We start from the raw sequence: 20,449 nt of genomic DNA, 5'->3' as shown, positions 1-20,449 counted from the left end.
GGAGGAAGTGCTCCCTAACTCACAATACTATGAAAATTCTGTCAGTTCAACCCAAAAGGAAGAGGTTGGCGTTAATGCCATGTAACCGGTGGAAGGGCTGCTGTTTGCTGCAGAAACTCCAAGTATATTGATCTTCATCTCACCCCTGGAGCGGCAGAAACCAGGTGACTGAGTACCAACTTTCCGCACCAACTCTCGCCTCAGTATTTCTAGTCGGAGGACTTCATCTTGCCAGCTGGAAAAGCTCTCCTCCCTTGCGTCACCCTCCCTTTAAGAGATGCGGGCTGAAGTCCCGCCCACTACGGAGAGCGAAAGAGTCGTCTTTCGTACCCGTTTGCTGGCTACTTCCGCCACACCTTATCAAACGCCCGGCCCGGGTACGGTAAAGCTAAAGGCGAAGAGCAAGGAACGAATGAGGGACCTGCAGGAGGAGGACGTGGTCTTAAGGGTCGTGCCTGCGGAGGAAGCGGCAGTGCGTCGGTCACGCTCAGAAGGTCAGTGTCACCCCCGTCCCTCCGAGCGGGAGAGGGCTCAGAGCTCCAGCTGGGATGTAAGACCGCTGTCAGGGCTTTGCAGAGCGGGCCGGACGTACAGCGTCCTCGACGTCCCGCCTGCCTTTCCGGCCCCCCTACGCACGCACGCACGCACGCCCTTGCTCGGCCGTGTTGAGATGGGCGGGGACACCTGCTAGGAGGTGCGCGCGGCCGCGGGGTGCCGGGTGCCGGGTGCGCGGTGCGCGACCGCGGGGTCCCGGGTCCTACATCTAGGGGCCGGATCCGCTGCTCAGTCGCGGAGCCCCACGTATCATGTAGTGGACCCCGACCATCAGACGCCACCTGAGAGATGTAAAATAAGTTTTCTGAGAAGCGGCAGTTCCCAGTACTTGTTATGAAGGCCTCAGTCTCAGAAAAGCGCTGAGGGTGGAGGAGCTGGAAAAACAACAACACAATCCCAAACGCAGTACAGTAATGAATAAGTCGAATTTGTTCCCCTGCGTGGTAGAGCTTGCGGTCTAGTGAAGGCGAGAAATCGTAGCAAAATAACCACAAAGTTGTCATGGTGATAGGTGCCATAAGGGAAAGGTTACTGCCCGGCGGAAGCATGTAACGTTGAGCATAACTGCTCAACAAACAAATTGGGTGGGAGATCTGACTTAGCTTGGAGGGTGAAAGCGCACCGGGCGGTAGGAGACCTGTCGTTCCCAGTCCTAGGGGAAGAGCTGAACTCCACCGGCCTCTCTGGAGATGCTGGCCTTTGACCTAGGGGCCGCGTAAAGGCGGAGAGGTGGTGGGTGCGCTGGCGGCTGCGATGGGAGGCTTCCGGTGTGGGTGTAAGGGGACCTACTTCTAACCCAGAGGTGGGCGATGTCTTAAACAGGGGTGGTGGTAGTGGACATGGAAAAGTGGGTGGATTTGAGTGAGAGGGAGTAAAATAGGGCTTGATGTTGGGGGGGGGGGGGGTGAGGGAGAGTGGAAGTGTCAAATGTGGCTCTGCATGGGTGGTGACGCAGTCACTGACAGAAGGAGTTCTAGAAGAGGGCGTAATGATTTAGAAAATCAGCAGTCTTCAGCATGGTCGTTTGGTTCCAAAGTGAAGCCAGCTCTCCTGGCAAAGTATTTTTCCCTTTTCAGTTTAGAAGTCACCTGTGGGGTGACAGTTTAGCACCACGTGAATCCTTTCTTCATCAGCTTGCTACCTGATGATTCTCTGTCCATCCTTGCCTGAATCGTGGTTTCATCAGGGGTGGCAAATTGTGATTTTCTGGTTACTTTTACTTTCCTTCTACATTTGTTAGCTGCCACTCTCTAAAGAAGAGTGCCTCCTCAAATGGGAATGATTGCTGTTCTTCCTGAAAAGGTAAGGTACATGCTCATGTCTTTCCTTTAAGTACCAATTTTCAAAGTTAGGAGACAGGATAATAGGCCCAGTGTTGGGAAATGATCTTATTTCCTTATAGATTTTTACATATTCAGTGTCTTGAAATGCATTACAGTCATTAGTCTTTAAGGTTTAAATTATTACCAGTTTGGCCATTGGAAGCCTCTTCAAGCCCCAAAACTAAATGAAATATAAACAGGCAAGCAAGCAAACCAAATGAATTATGCTATCTGGGAAGTCTGAAAACTGGTTATTTGATGATGCAAAGGAATGATTATTAACTGACATAGTGTTATTGAAGTTAATTAAAACGATGAAAGAGTCTTTACCTCTTAGAGATACCTACTGAAATATTAACTGGCAAATGGGATTTATTTTGAAGTAACCCATGGATGGTTGGGGGATATTAGTAAGAGGGGTAGAAGTGAAACCAGATTTGCCAGAGGCTGTTAATTGTTGAAGCTGCATAACAGATGCCTCAGGCTTTATTGTATGAAGGGCATATTTTGAAGAAACATGTACATCTTCAATTCTGCTGATCTCAAGCAAAAATTTAGCTAGTATTAAGGCATCATTGCAGTGAACTGCTTTGTCTGGTGTTTAGTCAGTACAATTTTAAGCTTTATTCAAATTCAAATAATGGTAAATAATTTTTTTAAAAAAAAACATAGTAACGCTATTTTTCCTCTTGGAAAATGTTTTAAAACTTTAAAGAATCCTTCAGCATTTTTTAGAAATAACTTCTATTTTCTGTAAAATATACTAGTATTAAAAGACTAATACACATTTCTTATTTTAAAAATTGTAAAATAATGATAATGATAAATGGAAAGCATGGGGTTAGAGAATTACTTGTGTCTTCATCCTCAGATAGCCAGGGCTTTTTATAAATTTCCATCTTTTTTCTATACCTAGCTTTTTGTTTGTTTCCTTGCCTATTTGTTTGAAAAAAGTTCTACATTTTGAATTAATATTTTCTATTTTAATTTGTTGATAGTTTCCTAAACCATCTGCACTAGCTTTCATCCCTAACTGCTAGGAAGAAAAGAATAAGGTTCATCATATTTAAACAATTGTTATCTGTTTAGTACTAAGGCATATAACAACTTCTATGCCTTGTTGTTGATGTGGACTTTGGAAAGATAATACTGTGATTTAGAAATGAAGCTTACTGAATTAACAGAGCAAGAACTTGTATTCCGTATAGCATCTAGTACTTTGATACTCAACGAATACTTAGTGAAATTTGGGACTTGATGCTGCTAGTATTTTTCTGATGATAAATGGAAAAAAAGTATAATCTAGTCTCTTCAGAAATTTCTGCTTTCTTGGTTTGGGGGTTTCCTCCTCCAAAAAATATCTATTTTTTATTAAACAGTACCTCAATTATTTAAAATGTACTCCTCTCCTACCTTAGAGCCTTTAGATCATCTGCAGCTGGAATCCCCAACCAGTTAGTGACTGTAAAACAATTCATCTCATTCATTATGGGTTGAAGCATCTAGCCGTAGGGTCTTCACTAAGGCCAGTGGACATTTGGAATGGCAGCTAGAAATGTGAAGAGTGCAGTTTCCCAGCATTTGTGTGCATTGGGAGGGATGGCACCCCTGAAGATCCAGCACTTAGATGCCAACACATGCTGCCATGCCTCCTCTCCTTGGCTATTTCCTTTGCTCACACATTCATTCAACATGTATATGCTGGGCCAAGCTCTGGGCTTTAGTCTTGGGGAACACAGCAGTAGAGAAAATGCACCACTTCCATTTTCTCATGAAGCTTACCTTCTAGTGAGGAGACTGAACATATGTACAAATAAATGTATGTGAATTTGTTGGGCTGTGATAGATGCAGTGACTTTTTTACAAAGGCATGGTAAATGGGTTTGAAAGTGCTAGGGTATGCTGTCTTGTAGAGAGCAGTCAGAGAGGGCCTTGCTGAGTAGGTAGCGTTTGAACAGAGACCTGAACAGAGGCCTATAGATAACTGGGAGCAGTGCAAGGAGAGGGAGCATCAGGGTTAGAGACCTAAAGTAAAGGCATGTTTAGTGTTTGCAGAAATAGCAAGGAGGCCATCCAGATGAAACAGGGAGAGCTAGAGGAAGCGTGGTGGGTTCTGTGGGCAAAAAGGTAGATGGGGGCCAGATCTCAGAGGCACTGGATCTCAAGCTCTTTCAGGGCTTCTACCCTAAGTGAAGGTTGAGCAGCCGATGGTGGGTTGTGAGGGATGTCATCTGACTTAAACATTTTTAAAGGATTGCTCTGCTTCCTGTGTGGGTAATACATTGAAGAGGGGCAAGGACAGAAGCAGGCAGACCAGCCAGGAGGAGAGGCTATTACCGTTACCCAGGTGAGATATCATGGTGTGTGGTGATAACACTGGAGAAAGTGAGCAGAGATTGAATCCTGGATATATCTGGGACATCGAACAATAGGGTTTGCTGATGGATTGCTGAGGGAAATAGAAGACTGAAGGATACTTGTATTTTTTTACATATTTTTTGGCTTGAGCAATTGGAAGATTGTGTTGCCATCTATGAGAGGGGGAAGACTATGGGAGCAGCAAGTTTGAGGCAGAGGATTAAGAATTCAACTTTGGACATGTTAATTCTTGGAAGTCTTCAGATACCTAAGTGGGGATGTTGTGTAGACGATTCACTCCACAATTTTGGAGCCATATGTATAAATTAGGGTGTTACCAAGCAAGGTAAAGGGGAGAAGTGAGAACATGCACAACCTATCACTTTCTAATCAATATATTATGCTTCTCTTATTTTCATATCACCTATCAACATGCGAGGTTTAGGGATTAATGACCATGGTAGAAACAATGAATTGTAGACTCCAGTGGGTCAAAGATGGGGGCCAGAGGGAGTGAGCTGGACAGACAGGAGGTGAGCAGGAGATTGGCGTTCCGTGTGGTAGGGATATAGTTTTTGGTAATAACAAGGTCTCAGTGGGAATTGACCTTAGCAATGGGTGGCTGAGGAGGGCTGGGGAGGCCCATTGGAGTGAGGAGCTCAAGAAACTCGAGGCAGGGTGATTTAGCAGGGATATTGAAATCACCAGAAATTTTCGTGGGAGACACATTGGAGAGACAGGGAGTGGGGTACTCAGTTTTCTCAGGAACCAGGAGAATGGCCCACAGGGCTGGAAATGTCTGTAACAAGGATTGGCAGGATCATTTCACATCATTTCCCTTCCTAGTCACTGCTCCTTGCAGCTCCTTGTCTCCCAGGATCACGTAATCTCACATGTGAACCAGAAAGACTATTTGATATATGAAAAAAGAAAATAACCATTTCTCAAGTGCCCACAAAGTACCAGGCACAGAAGGTGGCACTATAATTCATTATCTTTAAGCTTCATAACACTGCAGGGTGATATATTACTATTCCCATTTTTTCAGATGAGGAGACAGGAGCAGAGAAGTTGAATGACATCCCCAACCCCATGGAATTGAGCTTTTACTCCAGGGACTCTGACTCCAAATCTTAAAAACACATGCTTCCCTAACTCAAGAACCCTTGAGTTACCCTGTTCAAAATTGCATTTGTAATTTCTACCTGTTTTTGACTGGGAGGTAGTTCCCAGGTATAAGATTCTGATTCACCAAGTTACCCAGTCTGGGACTAGTCCAGGAGCTTCCATGTTTAACAGAAGCCTCAGGTGATTCTGATGCAGGTGGCCTCTGGTCCTTTCCTCTCTCTATCTTTGACAAATCCCACTTCTCTGAGTTCTTAATTCTCTGATGTTTCTTAGCAGACCACTAGGGAAGAGGTTTACCCTCTTCACTCATTCAGCCTTTGCTCCTGAGATTTCCAACAGGTCCCTGGAAGGAGAGAAACACTTATTGTGGTAGAGAAGCAATTAAAACATGAGAGTGCCATATATAACTGTAGCATCACAACCATGCAATAGAACCAGCATCACCTTACATGCCCAGTGCTGTTAACACTGGGCGGTAATGCCTTTCTGACCTGCAAGTGATTTTTATGGTTTATGAGGTCAGCACTTTGATTTATTCAGGGATTTCCCTTCTAGGAGTTTCAGTTCATTCTATCAATGGGTCATCTTCCTTTCTGGAGAGTCTCCTTTCCCCCAGTAGTGTTCTTATCTTTTATAAATCATCAGATATATTGATAAATAGCTAGCAGTTATTTATATTAAAAGTTTATGGATTGGGCGGGTAACGATGGCTCAGTGGCAGAGTTCTTTCCTGCCATGCTGGGGTCCCGGGTTCAGTTCCTGGTGCCTGCCCGTGTTAAAAAAAAAAAAAGAAGTTTGTGGATTGATATTTATGAGTCACTAAGGATATATTGCAGCCTCATTAACAACATACTACCATCCGTAGAAGATAGAATTAAATGAGATAATGTGTGGGGAAGAAAAAAATGGAAAGCCAAGGCACTGTGCGAGTATGGTTTATTATTCTAATAATAAATAGGCACAGGACGAACATAAGTTAGCCTGTCCAGGGCCACCGAACAGTACACATCATGATGCAGTTGTCCCAAGAGTGGATCTCGTAGTCCAGAAAACTGCACTTGCCTAACTAACATTCACATGTGATTTCATCCCTGAAGCTATACACACGCCCAGCCATACCCCATATCAGACCACTGGGACAAACGATTGGATTTTAATGTGATTCTCTCCCTCCTTCCTCAGCATGGCCGCACTTTTTCTGAAGAGGGTAATTCTGCAGACGTTAAAAACTGAAGCTAACTGCCTTGGAAGATGTTTTGGTAAACACATCATGCAAAAGACAGCACCAGCACAGCTGTCCATTGTTGCTTCCGCCCCCAGACTCCCCTACATAATCCATGCGAAAGCTTTTAGTACTGTTGAAGACAGCCAGGAGGAAAGAAAAAAGAAAAGAAATAGTGAGACAACTTTTAGTAACGTTGGGAGAAAAATTCATGAGCGAATTATCCGCGTACTAGATGAACAGGGCAATGATATGGGCAGCATGCACCGTGCGGATGTGATTAAGCTCCTGGACAAGCGAGACCTGAGACTTGTTAAAAGGAACAGCAACTCTGAGCCTCCAGAGTACCAGCTCATGACAGGAATCCAGATTCACGAAGAACGGCTCAGGCTCAGAGAGGAGGAAAAAGCTAAACCCAAAACTGGTAGGTATCTTGCTGTTTACTCTCTGAGTTCTTTAGGACGATATGTCAGTGGTGTATTTTCTGGCATTTGCCAAGGTTTTTTGTGACAGAAAAGTTAGAAACTGAAATGCTCAAAAAATCCAAGGTTCCTCCACCATTTCCATTGTTTTTTTTTTCCCCCCTCTTTCATCCCTCACTTATTTCTGTTCCTCTTCGTTATTCCTTAATACCCTGTATCTGTCATCTCAGTATAAAATGAGGGAAAATAAGTACACAACCAAAAGATGCAAACTCTGTCCTCCCTTGTCCTTTTGCTTTGTCTCTGGAGGCCATGGTGTGCAGAGCATGGAGGGGTGCAGTGAAACAGTATCAGAGACTTGAGGCTGGGCCTCCCTCTACTACCCTGCACCACCTGGGCCACTTGCTTCACCTCCTGCCTTTATTTTTTCCTCATCTCTAAAGTGGAAAACATTTGGTTAATTATATGGAAGCACTCTGGACTTGAAAGTGATTCACAGAGAATTTCACAAGTACCTTGATAAAAATATTGGAAGTAACACTCATTTGCAGGTTTTGCCCATCACTTTACAAAACACTTGTCACTTAAACCTTTCAGAGGCCATGAGTTCTATATCAGGTGAATAATTTTGTTTTTCAGTTACTAATAAATGTCATTTGTTAGGAAAGGAAAAGATCGTTCAGTGGAAAGCACGGTGGAACCTGAGTCAGAAGACTGCCACCATGCAGTTGGGTGCCTTGAAAAAAATCACATTTCCTATGGCTCAGTTTTGTAAGGTCACACTTAAGAAGAATGTTGACTGGAAAAAAATATATTCAGAAGAGACCAACCAGGGTGACAAGGACATCAAACTATCACACGTTAAAAAAAAATGTTGAACCAATTGGAAAAGCTCAAGAAAACACCACGCTATGTTCAGAGAGGGCTGAAGGGCTAACAATTGAAAGGCATTACTTTGTTTTGATGTAGACCTAGGACCAATTGGTAGGAGCTCTAAGGAAGCAAGAAGGTGTTAATAATAGAGCTCTTATAAAAAAACAAAATTTCATTTTGAAAATTATAAGGCATACAGAAAAATCTCTCTATAGCAAACACCTGTTACCCAGCACCCAAAGTGAACAAATGTAAACATTGTCATACTTCGATTTTTAAAACAAAATACATTAAGACTTGAAGTTCCCTGTGCCCTCTTCTCTAATCCCATTCTCCCTCCTCCAGAGGACTCTGCTCACTCTTGTGAATTTAGTGTGTAGATCCAATCCATGTCTTTAAATTCCAGTTATATATATAAAAACAGTATATTTTGTATGTGTAAAAAATGAGATACTATCAATTGTTTTCAAGATCTATGTTACATAGCTGTAATTATTATTACCATTGTATGAATACACCATAATTAGTTTATTCTTTTCCATGGACATCAAGGTTTCCAGTTTTTCATCATGAACAATAAGCACACCTGTCAGTGTCTCCTGGTGCTCACTCTAGGTCCTATGACTCTGCATGCAGTTACCAGGTCCTTCCTCCCTTCAGCAGGGGGAAGTTTCCTCCCTACTAGGCACTCAGACATTGCTCATGGGTGAGAAGTCCTAACTTATTTTAATTTATATTTCCTTTCACCATTTGTTTTTTGTGAGTTGTCTATTCATCCTCCTTTATTTGTACATTTATATTGTTTTTCTTTCTGATTTATATATAGAATTCTGTTCTGTAGGATGCAAAAACTTTATTCGTTAGTTTTCGCTTTGCGTTTTATTACTCAGTAGTGTTTTAAGTTTTCATATAGGAAGATTATTGATCCTTGTTTTAATGAAATCTTTCCCTTCTGCTAAGGTCAAAATATATTCTGTTCTTTCTTCTTTTTGTTTTTAAGTAATCTTTTTCACATCTGGGGAGATTTTTGTATCAGTCGAGATCTTTTTCTCCCCATATGAAAACTCAGTTGTCCCAACACTCTTTTTGAATAAAGTGATTTTCTAATAAGATTTCCAAAGACAATGGGAATGAGTACAGAATGCAGGAGCTCCCTTGATTGACCCTTTAGCAGTGAGGAGACCAGAAGAGGAGCTGAACTGGGCGAGTATTTCCCAGATACTGGTACATGTCAGAAAGAAACAAGGATAATGAAGTTTATCATAATACTAAAACTGTTCCCTTTAAAGGACCATTCTTTGGGTATTCCTCATCAAATGATTATAACAAAAAAAAATTTCAGACTTCCGGAGAAGATGGCAGCTTAGTAAGACGCGCGGGTCTTAGTTCCTCCTCCAGAACAGCTACTAAAGAAATAGAAATGGTACAGAACAGCCCCCGGAGCCACGACAGAGACCAAAAAGACAGCGTACCCCACTCTGGAACGGCTGACCGGCTGGGAGAATCCGCTGTGGTGAGATCACTGAGGGGCGCGTGCTTCCCCGGGCCCGGGCGGCTGGCGGCTGGAGTCCCTCCCTCCTTCCTTCCTGGGCCAGTGTGGAGAATTGGACAGGCGTGCCCTCAAGCCGTGGCAGCCGGTGCCCCCCCCATGCGCGGCCCCCCAGAGTGGCTGGGAGAATTGGATCGGAGGTCCTCCAAGCCGCGGAGACCGGCAACCGGGGTCCCTTCCACACACGTGGCTTCCTGGTCCGGCTGGGAATGTTGGATAGGCACTCCCCCAAGCTGCGGAGGCCGGCGCCCCCCCCCCCACGCGTGGATTCCCGGGCTGGCTGGGAGATTTGAAACAGAACTCCCCTAAGCCGCTTCGGCTGGCGACCCTCCCCCACAGCGAGAGTTTTCCAAAGTTAAAGGAGCCACAGCATCTTTTACTGGTGGGACCTGCAGACAGACGAGCGCCACGAGCGCCACATACTGGGCAGGATAAGAAAAACAGAGCCCAGAGATTTCACAGAAAAATCTTTCAACCTGCGGGGTCCCATACCCAGGAAAATCTGATTAAATGCCCAGACACCAGCAGAAAATAACGGATCACACTAAAAAAATTGAAGATATGGCCCAGTCAAAGGAACAAACCAGTAGTTCAAATGAGATACAGGAGCTGAGACAACTAATTCTGAATGTACGAACAGAAATGGAAAACCTCTTCAAAAACCAAATCAATAAATTGAGGAAGGACATGAAGAAGACATGGGCTGAACAAAAAGAAGAAATAGAAAGTCTGAAAAAACAAATCACAGAACTTATGGGAGTGAAGGACAAAGTAGAAAAGATGGAAAAAACAATGGATACCTACAATGGTAGATTTAAAGAGACAGAAGCTAGAATTAGTGAACTGGAGGATGGAACATCTGAATTCCAAAAAGAAACAGAAACTATCGGGAAAAGAATGGAAAAATTTGAGCAGGGGATCAGGGAACTGAATGACAATATGAAGCGCACAAATATACGTGTTGTGGGTGTCCCAGAAGGAGAAGAGAAGGGAAAAGGAGGAGAAAAACTAATGGAAGAAATTATCACTGAAAATTTCCCAACTCTTATGAAAGACCTAAAATTACAGATCCAAGAAGTGCAGCGCACCCCAAAGAGAATAGACCCAAATAGGCGTTCTCCAAGACACTTACTAGTTAGAATGTCAGAGGTCAAAGAGAAAGAGAGGATCTTGAAAGCAGTAAGAGAAAAACAATCCATCACATACAAGGGAAACCCAATAAGACTATGTGTAGATTTCTCAGCAGAAACCATGGAAGCTAGAAGACAGTGGGATGATATATTTAAATTACTAAATGAGAAAAACTGCCAACCAAGACTTCTATATCCAGCAAAATTGTCCTTCAAAAATGAGGGAGAAATTAAAACATTCTCAGACAAAAAGTCACTGAGAGAATTTGTGACCAAGAGACCAGCTCTGCAAGAACTACTAAAGGGAGCACTAGAGTCAGATACGAAAAGACAGAAGAGAGAGGTATGGAGAAGAGTGTAGAAAGAAGGAAAATCAGATACGATATATATAATACAAAAGGCAAAATGGTAGAGGAAAGTACTACCCAAACAGTAATAACACTAAATGTTAATGAATTGAACTCCCCAATCAAAAGACATAGACTGGCAGAATGGATTAAAAAACAGGATCCTTCTATATGCTGTCTACAGGAAACACATCTTAGACCCAAAATTAAACATAGGTTGAAAGTGAAAGGTTGGGAAAAGATATTTCATGCAAATAACAACCAGAAAAGAGCAGGAGTAGCTATACTAATATCCAACAAATTAGACTTCAAATGTAAAACAGTTAAAAGAGACAAAGAAGGACACTATCTACTAATAAAAGGAACAATTAAACAAGAAGACATAACAATCATAAATATTTATGCACCGAACCAGAATGCCCCAAAATACGTGAGGCAAACACTGCAAACACTGAAAAGGGAAATAGACACATCTACCATAATAGTTGGAGACTTCAATTCCCCACTCTCATCAATGGACAGAACATCTAGACAGAGGATCAATAAAAAAACAGAGAATTTGAATATTACAATAAATGAGCTAGACTTAACAGACATTTATAGGACATTACATCCCACAACAGCAGGATACACCTTTTTCTCAAGTGCTAATGGATCATTCTCAAAGATAGACCATATGCTGGGTCACAAAGAAAGTCTTAACAAATTTAAAAAGATTGAAATCATACACAACACTTTATCGGATCATAAAGGAATGAAGTTGGAAATCAATAATAGGCGGAGTGCCAGAAAATTCACAAATACGTGGAGGCTCAACAACACACTCTTAAACAACGAGTGGGTCAAGGAAGAAATTGCAAGAGAAATTAGTAAATATCTCGAGGCGAAAGAAAACGAAAACACAACATATCAAAACTTATGGGACGCAGCAAAGGCAGTGCTAAGAGGGAAATTTATTGCCCTAAATGCCTGTATCAGAAAAGAAGAAAAGGCAAAAATTCAGGAATTAACTGTCCACTTGGAAGAACTGGAGAAAGAACAGCAAACTAACCCCAAAGCAAGCAAAAGGAAAGAAATAACAAAGATTAGAGCAGAAATAAATGAAATTGAAACATGAAAACAATAGAGAAAATCAATAAGACCAGAAGTTGGTTCTATGAGAAAATCAATAAGATTGATGGGCCCTTATCAAGATTGACAAAAAGAAGAAGAGAGAGGATGCAAATAAATAAGATCAGAAATGAAAGAGGAGACATAACCACTGACCTCACAGAAATAAAGAAGGTAATAACAGGATACTATGAACAACTTTACGCTAATAAATACAACAATTTAGATGAAATGGACGGGTTCCTAGAAAGGCATGAACAACCAACTTTGACTCAAGAAGAAATAGATGACCTCAACAAACCAATCACAAGTAAAGAAATTGAATTAGTCATTCAAAAGCTTCCTAAAAAGAAAAGTCCAGGACCAGACGGGTTCACATGTGAATTCTACCAAACATTCCAGAAAGAATTAGTACCAACTCTCCTCAAACTCTTCAAAAAAATCGAAGTGGAGGGAAAGCTACCTAATTCATTCTATGAAGCCAACATCACCCTCATACCAAAACCAGGCAAAGATATTACAAAAAAAGAAAACTACAGACCAATCTCTCTAATGAATATAGATGCAAAAATCCTCAACAAAATTCTAGCAAATCGAATCCAACAACACATTAAAAGAATTATACATCATGACCAAGTAGGATTCATCCCAGGTATGCAAGGATGGTTCAACATAAGAAAATCAATTAATGTAATACACCATATCAACAAATCAAAGCAGAAAAATCACATGATCATCTCAATTGATGCAGAGAAGGCATTTGACAAGATTCAACGTCCTTTCCTGTTGAAAACACTTCAAAAGATAGGAATACAAGGGAACTTCCTTAAAATGATAGAGGGAATATATGAAAAACCCACAGCTAATATCATCCTCAATGGGGAAAAATTGAAAACTTTCCCCCTAAGATCAGGAACAAGACACGGATGTCCATTATCACCACTATTATTCAACATCATGTTGGAGGTTCTAGCCAGAGCAATTAGACAAGAAAAAGAAATACAAGGCATCAAAATTGGAAAGGAAGAAGTAAAACTATCACTGTATGCAGACGATATGATACTATACGTCGAAAACCCGGAAAAATCCACAACAAAACTACTAGAGCTAATAAATGAGTACAACAAAGTAGCAGGTTACAAGATCAACATTCAAAAATCTGTAGCATTTCTATACACTAGCAATGAACAAGCTGAGGGGGAACTGAAGAAACGAATTCCATTTACAGTTGCAACTAAAAGAATAAAATACCTAGGAATAAATTTAAGTAAAGAGACAAAAAAAACCTATACAAAGAAAACTACAAAAAACTGTTAAAAGAAATCACAGAAGACCTAAATAGATGGAAGGGCATACCGTGTTCATGGATTGGAAGACTAAATATAGTTAAGATGTCAATTCTACCTAAATTGATTTACAGATTCAATGCAATACCAATCAAAATCCCAACAACTTATTTTTCAGAAATAGAAAAACCAATAAGCAAATTTATCTGGAAGGGCAGGGTGCCCCGAATTGCTAAAAACATCTTGAGGAAAAAAAACAAAGCTGGAGGTCTCGCGCTGCCTGACTTTAAGGCATATTATGAAGCCACAGTGGTCAAAACAGCATGGTATTGGCATAAAGATAGATATATCGACCAATGGAATCGAATAGAGTGCTCAGATATAGACCCTCTCATCTATGGACATTTGATCTTTGATAAGGCAGTCAAGCCAACTCACCTGGGACAGAACAGTCTCTTCAATAAATGGTGCCTAGAGAACTGGATATTCATATGCAAAAGAATGAAAGAGGACCCGTATCTCACACCCTATACAAAAGTTAACTCAAAATGGATCAAAGATCTAAACATTAGGTCTAAGACCATAAAACAGTTAGAGGAAACTGTAGGAAGATATCTTATGAAACTTACAGTTGGAGGCGGTTTTATGGACCTTAAACCTAAAGCAAGAGCACTGAAGAAAGAAAGAAAGAAATGGGAGCTCCTCAAAATTAAACACTTTTGTGCATCAAAGAACTTCATCAAGAAAGTAGAAAGACAGCCTACACAATGGGAGACAATATTTGGAAATGACATATCAGATAAAGGCCTAGTATCCAGAATTTATAAAGAGATTGTTCAACTCAACAACAAAAAGACAGCCAACCCAATTACAAAATGGGAAAAAGACTTGAACAGACACCTCTCAGAAGAGGAAATACAAATGGCCAAAAGGCACATGAAGAGATGCTCAGTGTCCCTGGCCATTAGAGAAATGCAAATCAAAACCACAATGAGATATCATCTCACACCCACCAGAATGGCCATTATCAACAAAACAGAAAATGACAAGTGCTGGAGAGGATGCGGAGAAAGAGGCACACTTATCCACTGTTGGTGGGAATGTCAAATGGTGCAACCACTGTGGAAGGCAGTTTGGCGGTTCCTCAAAAAACTGAATATAGAATTGCCATACGACCCAGCAATACCATTGCTAGGTATCTACTCAAAGGACTTAAGGGCAAAGACACAAACGGACATTTGCACACCAATGTTTATAGCAGCATTATTTACAATTGCAAAGAGATGGAAACAGCCAAAATCTCCATCAACAGACAAGTGGCTGAACAAACTGTGGTATATACATACGATAGAATATTATACAGCTTTAAGACAGGATAAACTTATGAAGCATGTAATAACATGGATGGACCTAGAGAACATTATGCTGAGTGAGTCTAGCCAAAAACTAAAGGACAAATACTGTATGGTCCCACTGATGTGAACCGACATTCGAGAATAAACTTGGAATATGTCATTGGTAACAGAGACCAGCAGGAGTTAGAAACAGGGTAAGATAATGGGTAATTGGAGCTGAAGGGATACAGACTGTGCAACAGGACTAGATACAAAAACTCAAAAATGGACAGCACAATACTACCTAATTGTAATGTAATTATGTTAAAACACTTAATGAAGCTGCATCTGAGCTATAGTTTTTTTGTTGTTGCTTGCTTGTCTTTTTCTTTTTCCTTTTTTAATTTTTTTCTCTATATTATCATTCTATATCTTTTTCTGTTGTTTTGCTAGTTCTTTTCCTAAATCGATGCAAATGTACTAAGAAATGACGATCATACATCTATGTGATGATATTAAGAATTACTGATTGCATATGTAGAATGGAATGATTTCTAAATGTGTTAATTTCGTTTTTTTTTAATTAATAAAAAAAAAATTCAGATTTTTAAATACCCTTACCTGGCAGTTAAAAACTCAGTACCTTTATGTCCGAGATCTCCCTGGTTTAAAAAGTGTTCACTGATCTCTGATACTAACGTCAGGTAAGAGCCTGTTGGGGGTCCCTGTTGCAAGTTAAGATATTAAGCAGTCTGCGTGGTTAAGTAGAATAGTAACTAGTCCTGGCACCAAACCTTTCTGTTCAAACTAGGACCGACCCAGATAAAGGAACTAACTTTTTCTTCAAATATTGGACAACATGATTTGGACACTAAGAGTAAACAGGTTCAGAAATGGATTGAGAAAAAATTTCGAGTTCAAATTACTATAAAGAAAGGGAAGAAAGTAGAAGAGCCAGAAAATAAAATGGTAAGTAAAAGTAGAAATAAGTGCTTGAATTTTTTGCTTCCTTGCTTTTTTATTTTTTTTCTTAAATTAGGGTCTAGATCTTAAGTTCTTCCAGCAGTCACATTTATTCTTGAACTTGAACTGTTAATTTGCTTGTTCTTTAATTTGCTTTGTTGTTTTAATCTATACAATTGTAAAAAATCTGGAGAGCTGGCCATGGTGGCTTAGCAGGCAGAATTCTTGCCTGCCATGCTGGAGACCAGTGTTTGATTCTTGGTGTCTGCCCATGTAAAAGAAAAAATCTGGAAAATTTAAAGACAAAGAAAAGTGACCAGTAATTCTATCCAGTGATACCAGCTTTTCAATTTGTTTTTCAGAATGTAAGCATATTACTTTTTCATTATAGCAAAAGTATTTTCTATATGTGAATGTGAAAACATTCTGCTTCATAATTTAAAGACTGTATACTATTCTATTTTATAAATTATAAAACATCTGACTTTAAAGGGAAATTAAAATCTGTAGATTCATCTTTTTAAAAAGTTTGTTTCCTTTTTATAAATGTCCATGAGAGGCATTATATAAAGTTATATTGTATTTAGAAAGTGTGTATCATTTTATGATCTTAGGATAAGTTTATAGAATATCCTTTTGTCTTTAAATTTAGGTAACTTATTTCTAACTAAGAGATAAGTTAGCCAATATTTTCAGCTCTAGCACCATATTAGAATTACTTACGCTAAGATCCTAGCCCAACTGATTCTCACTCTCTGGAACCCACATATCTGTATTTTAAAAATCATCCCAAGTGGTTTTAACACAGAGTGAGGGCTGGGAAATACTCTCTGGGCTGAAAGTTTTGGGGATTAAGGAGGCACTTGGTTTTAACAGTCTAAGTCCGCCACTCTGTATTTGTTTTTTTTTTTTTTTTTTTTTGTTTTTTTTATACTTTATTTTATTATTATTTTGTTTGTTTGTTTGTTTGTTTTTTTTTTTTTACATGGGCTGGGACCGGGAATCGAACCGGGGTCCTCCGGCATGGCAGGCAAGCACTCTTGCCCGCTGAGCCACCGCGGCCCGCCCTCTGTATTTGTTTTTGCAAGTGGGTAGTCTGCGGCCAAAATGTAGCCCCACTCAGTAATATGCCAGAATGAGAAAACTTTTATAGCTTTAGTATATTCATTTAGTTACATGCAATTTATGTAACTGCTTGGTTGTTTTACAAGTTTGAGTCATCTCAGATATGAATGAATTGATTACCTAACTGCTTAAATAGCAGCAATTCAAGAATACCGTTGTTCTTTTAAGAGTGTTAGAGCTTTAACATAGAACCATAAAAGACATTGATTTTTAAATTAATCTTGTGGCTATTTTCCTTTTTTAGGAAGAGATATTTAATCAGATCCTCCAGACTATGCCTGGAATGGCTACCTTCTTATCTAGGCCACAGGCTATTAAAGGAGGAAATGCTACAATGTGTGTTCTCCGTCCTTTGAGCAAAAAGGAAGAGGATGAATATAGACAAACTCAGGAGACTCAGAAAGGAGACATTTTGACCAAAGAAAGTGGAAATGATAGATAATCAGTTGTTCTACATCTGTAATTTTAATAAAAAGAAATGTGCTTCTGAGAGAAAATAAGCTCATTGGTCTGTAGTCCTCTAAACAAAGCAACCTGATATTTAACTGAGGGTAAGTATTGCAACTGTCGACAGCATGTTTTCTTCAATAGAGTGCAGAGACTCTCCATTTTTGGGCAAGGATAAGCCTTGTTCTGATTTCTTTTTGGGAGGGATATATCCACTGAGACGAGAGGCCAAACTCCGTTTTTCACGAGATGCTTTTACCTTTGGGAAAAAGGAAAATGGGAGACATTAGGATTCAAATTAATTAAATTTGACTAATTTTACAGTTCAGTTGGATGTCCTGAGAGATATACAACACTCTAAAGTAAAGGAAAAGTCCATTAGATCGCCTTCAATAGCCATGCAGACTCACACAATAATAAAAAGTTGAAAATATTCTAATCAGAATGTGTCTGGCTCAAGCAATTTATGTTTTAGTGGAATTTAAAAGCTTCCTGAATAGTTTAAACTTACTTTGATCTTCATTTTCTTCTTGTCAGGATCATGTACAACAGCATGCCTAGTGAGGCTTTGCTACAAGGAAACAGAAAAAAAAAACTATTTCTAAAACATCTGCATTTGGTGCTTTTTAATATGAAAACTACATGATTATTACTTAAATAAACTGTCAGTCTTCTGCAGCATATTGTTGAGGGATTTGACTAAACTGAAAATTTTTTCCCCACTAGAGCTAAGGAAAGAACTGTTCCTCTTGGACTTAAGTCACAATCACTAAAACTTCCCAAGGATCCAGATTAGGATTTATCTAATCCCAACTACCTGTAGCTTCTTATTTTTTTCATAAGTAATGGGGAAAACACCAAGTTCTGAATGAATCATTCTACACTCAAGAAGGCTGTTTTAACTGACATCACCTAAACCTAACTAACACCATGGGAAATATGACCAAAATCTTGCTGTCCTCAACAGTCATGCTGACCCTCTGCAACCCCAGGTGGTTTTGTGACAGTCTGGACTGCTGAGCCACTCTTATAGTAAGCATCTGTGAGATCCACCTGCCACAGAGCCAGTTTGCAATATGCGCAGACCCTCCTGTAATGTCCTGTTCTGACCTACATGGACCAGAGAGACCCAGACTAGTTCCCACTATTCCCTGGTCCATGTAGTCCTTCTTGCCCACTTTCCTTCTCCATCCCCAGGTGACGGTGGTCTAAAAGCACACCCTTAGGCATAGGCCAGTGGTTCTCAAATGTAGCACACATAAAAATTGCCTGGAGGGCTTGTTAAAACAGGTTACTGGACCCTACGCTTGAGTTTCTGATTCAGTGAGTTTAGGGTGTGACCTGTAAATCTGTATTTCTATTAAGTTCCCAGTGGTGGCAATGCTATGATCCAGCACTAAAACTACTGACAGGCAAATCTGGAGGGTTTAAAAACTTAGAACTACTCAGTTTGAAGCAAGAAGGCCTAGAACCCTGTTGGCCCAACCTGCCCCACCCACAGGCCCCAGGATGCCATCCTGGAATCCAAGGCTCCTGGAGGTCTTCATGTGTGAAGATGAGTACTTACTTTCATTGCAAACCTTTTGCCACAGCCAGCATGTTCACACACAAATGGGCGTGTTTCCTCATGAAACGAGAGAATGTGGCTCTGGAGATTGAACACAGTTGTGTAGGTCCTACCACAGCCTTCCCTGGGACAGCGACACACATCCCTTTCTGGGGCATGGGTTTTCATATGTTGTTTCAGATAATCTTTGCGTTTGAATGTCTTCTGGCATACTTCACAAGTTGTTTCCTCTAGTGGAGCAGATAGACAAATTTAACCCATTTCCCCAAAACTCACCATACAGAAAAAAATGAATATATAAAGTGACATCTTGAGTACCTAAAACCTTAAGACCAGACACAAATCAGAAACTGCAGAGGAAACCTTAACCTAGGTCTTTACTGCTTGAAAGTTTGTTGTCTCAATTCTCCCAGGTTTATATACTGCATAAAGTCACTCTGCTTGCTTCTCAAGGAACCAGGGTTTTCAGCTGCTTTTGGTTGTTAAGTGGAGTTAGCTTCCTCCTTTGCCCTCCAATCCTCATGGTCCTGCTTCCCGAACCATTTCTCAAAACACTAGCACCTCCCAGGTGTCTTTCAAGGTGAACTTGGCAGAGCTCCTCCCTAACTTGGGACTGCAGCCCCTCTTGCTCATTTTCAACCAGCTAATGTCTCAGTCTGGCAAACTGACGTAGGCCCTGACAGCTTCAGTAGCCAGCACCCCATAAAATATACCATAGAAGCCTTTTTATTTGAAGGCACATACACAGTATTTTACTTTTTTAAAAAACACGAAGTCAAATAAGAACAAGAGTGTGAAGTGAACATGGGGAAGCAAAAAAAAAATAAGGAAGTATGTGACCATGAAGTGAATGCTTAGTCTCAGAGATCAGAGGCTTAAAAAAAAGAACAGATTAAAATCTAAAAAAGAAAAAAAAGATCCCAGCACACTCAAGGGAAGAGAAGTGCTCCAACACCCTTCCTGCTTATTCTTCCAATATAATACACACTTGGGCCCACCTAGCACATCCTGGTTGATACCAACTTTATCAGCTTTTCCATTAAAGCCAAACTGGATGTAGTGCAGTCAATGATGGACTGTCTGTACACCAAGTGTTTCCCTTGTATAACTGACTGTGTAATGGCTGAAAATGAATAATTGGGGCAGAAGTATCAAGGGCTCTAAGGATCCACGATTTGAATGGCTACATGCACTCAGAAAGGAACTTACACAGATGGCTGCTTGGTACAGAGAGTAACCCACCATAAGTGTTACATTGTGGCCACAGCTGACCAGGACCTTAAGCAAAGAATCCAGAAGGTCCCCAGAGTTTCTGTCATGTACATTTCTAACCATAGGTAAAGCATCAAATGGATGCCAGTTGATTATGAAGCCCCTTGATTCTAGTCCTCACAAGACAGAGTTTCTCTGCTTTCCTATGACTTCCTGTGACTAGTTCATTAAACATACCAGAGCCAACTGATTGTTATGAAATCACTCACTTTTTGATGCTGTTTTAAAAATATTTTTTATCACTTAAAAATTTGTTGCATTTTTTTAATAAATCTGATGCTCAAATGATTGCTCAGATCGTTTGATGGTCTTTATTTTTTTATATTCATTTATTCAGCAAATATTTATTAAGTCCATACAAGGTGCTTAATAAGATGCAGTCCTGCCCTCAAGACTCAATATTATGATGGGGAGGAGGAACACATAAATAAATAACTAC

At 40.4% G+C, this 20,449-nt stretch overlaps 2 protein-coding genes and 1 pseudogene across 11 annotated transcripts in view; 2 read left to right on the top strand and 1 right to left on the bottom strand.

Moving 5' to 3' along the window:
- The first annotated feature begins 310 nt into the window (after positions 1–310).
- MTIF3 (mitochondrial translational initiation factor 3) lies at positions 311–17,224 on the top strand. 10 transcript variants are annotated; one of them, XM_077158917.1, is made up of 5 exons: positions 311–494; positions 1,796–1,857; positions 6,546–7,009; positions 15,448–15,605; positions 16,969–17,224. In XM_077158917.1, exons 3-5 carry the CDS (start codon positions 6,547–6,549, stop codon positions 17,164–17,166), a joined length of 819 nt encoding a protein of 272 aa, XP_077015032.1. In that variant the 5' UTR covers positions 311–494; positions 1,796–1,857; position 6,546; the 3' UTR covers positions 17,167–17,224. The 10 variants fall into 10 exon arrangements, with proteins under 10 accessions (XP_077015032.1, XP_077015034.1, XP_077015030.1 ...); XM_077158915.1 differs by lacking the exon at positions 311–494 and adding an exon at positions 631–694; XM_077158916.1 differs by lacking the exon at positions 311–494 and adding an exon at positions 701–845.
- GTF3A (general transcription factor IIIA) overlaps positions 17,171–20,449 on the bottom strand; it is a 13,254-nt gene continuing 9,975 nt past the window's right edge. The window contains exons 8-10 of the mRNA XM_077156937.1: positions 18,739–18,968; positions 17,683–17,742; positions 17,171–17,430 (exon numbers count right to left, since the gene is read on the bottom strand). Coding sequence (XP_077013052.1) covers positions 17,266–17,430; positions 17,683–17,742; positions 18,739–18,968 — 455 coding nt within the window. The 3' untranslated portion in view covers positions 17,171–17,265. The remainder of the gene's footprint in view (positions 17,431–17,682; positions 17,743–18,738; positions 18,969–20,449) is intronic.
- LOC143681679 (rRNA-processing protein FCF1 homolog pseudogene) lies at positions 19,559–20,296 on the top strand (annotated as a pseudogene).

The sequence above is a fragment of the Tamandua tetradactyla genome, chromosome 4 (genome assembly GCF_023851605.1).
Source record: "Tamandua tetradactyla isolate mTamTet1 chromosome 4, mTamTet1.pri, whole genome shotgun sequence".
NCBI classification, from domain to species: domain Eukaryota; kingdom Metazoa; phylum Chordata; class Mammalia; order Pilosa; family Myrmecophagidae; genus Tamandua; species Tamandua tetradactyla.
The sequence above is the reverse complement of the archived record's forward strand: the minus strand, read 5'-3'. Positions and strand labels throughout refer to the sequence as shown.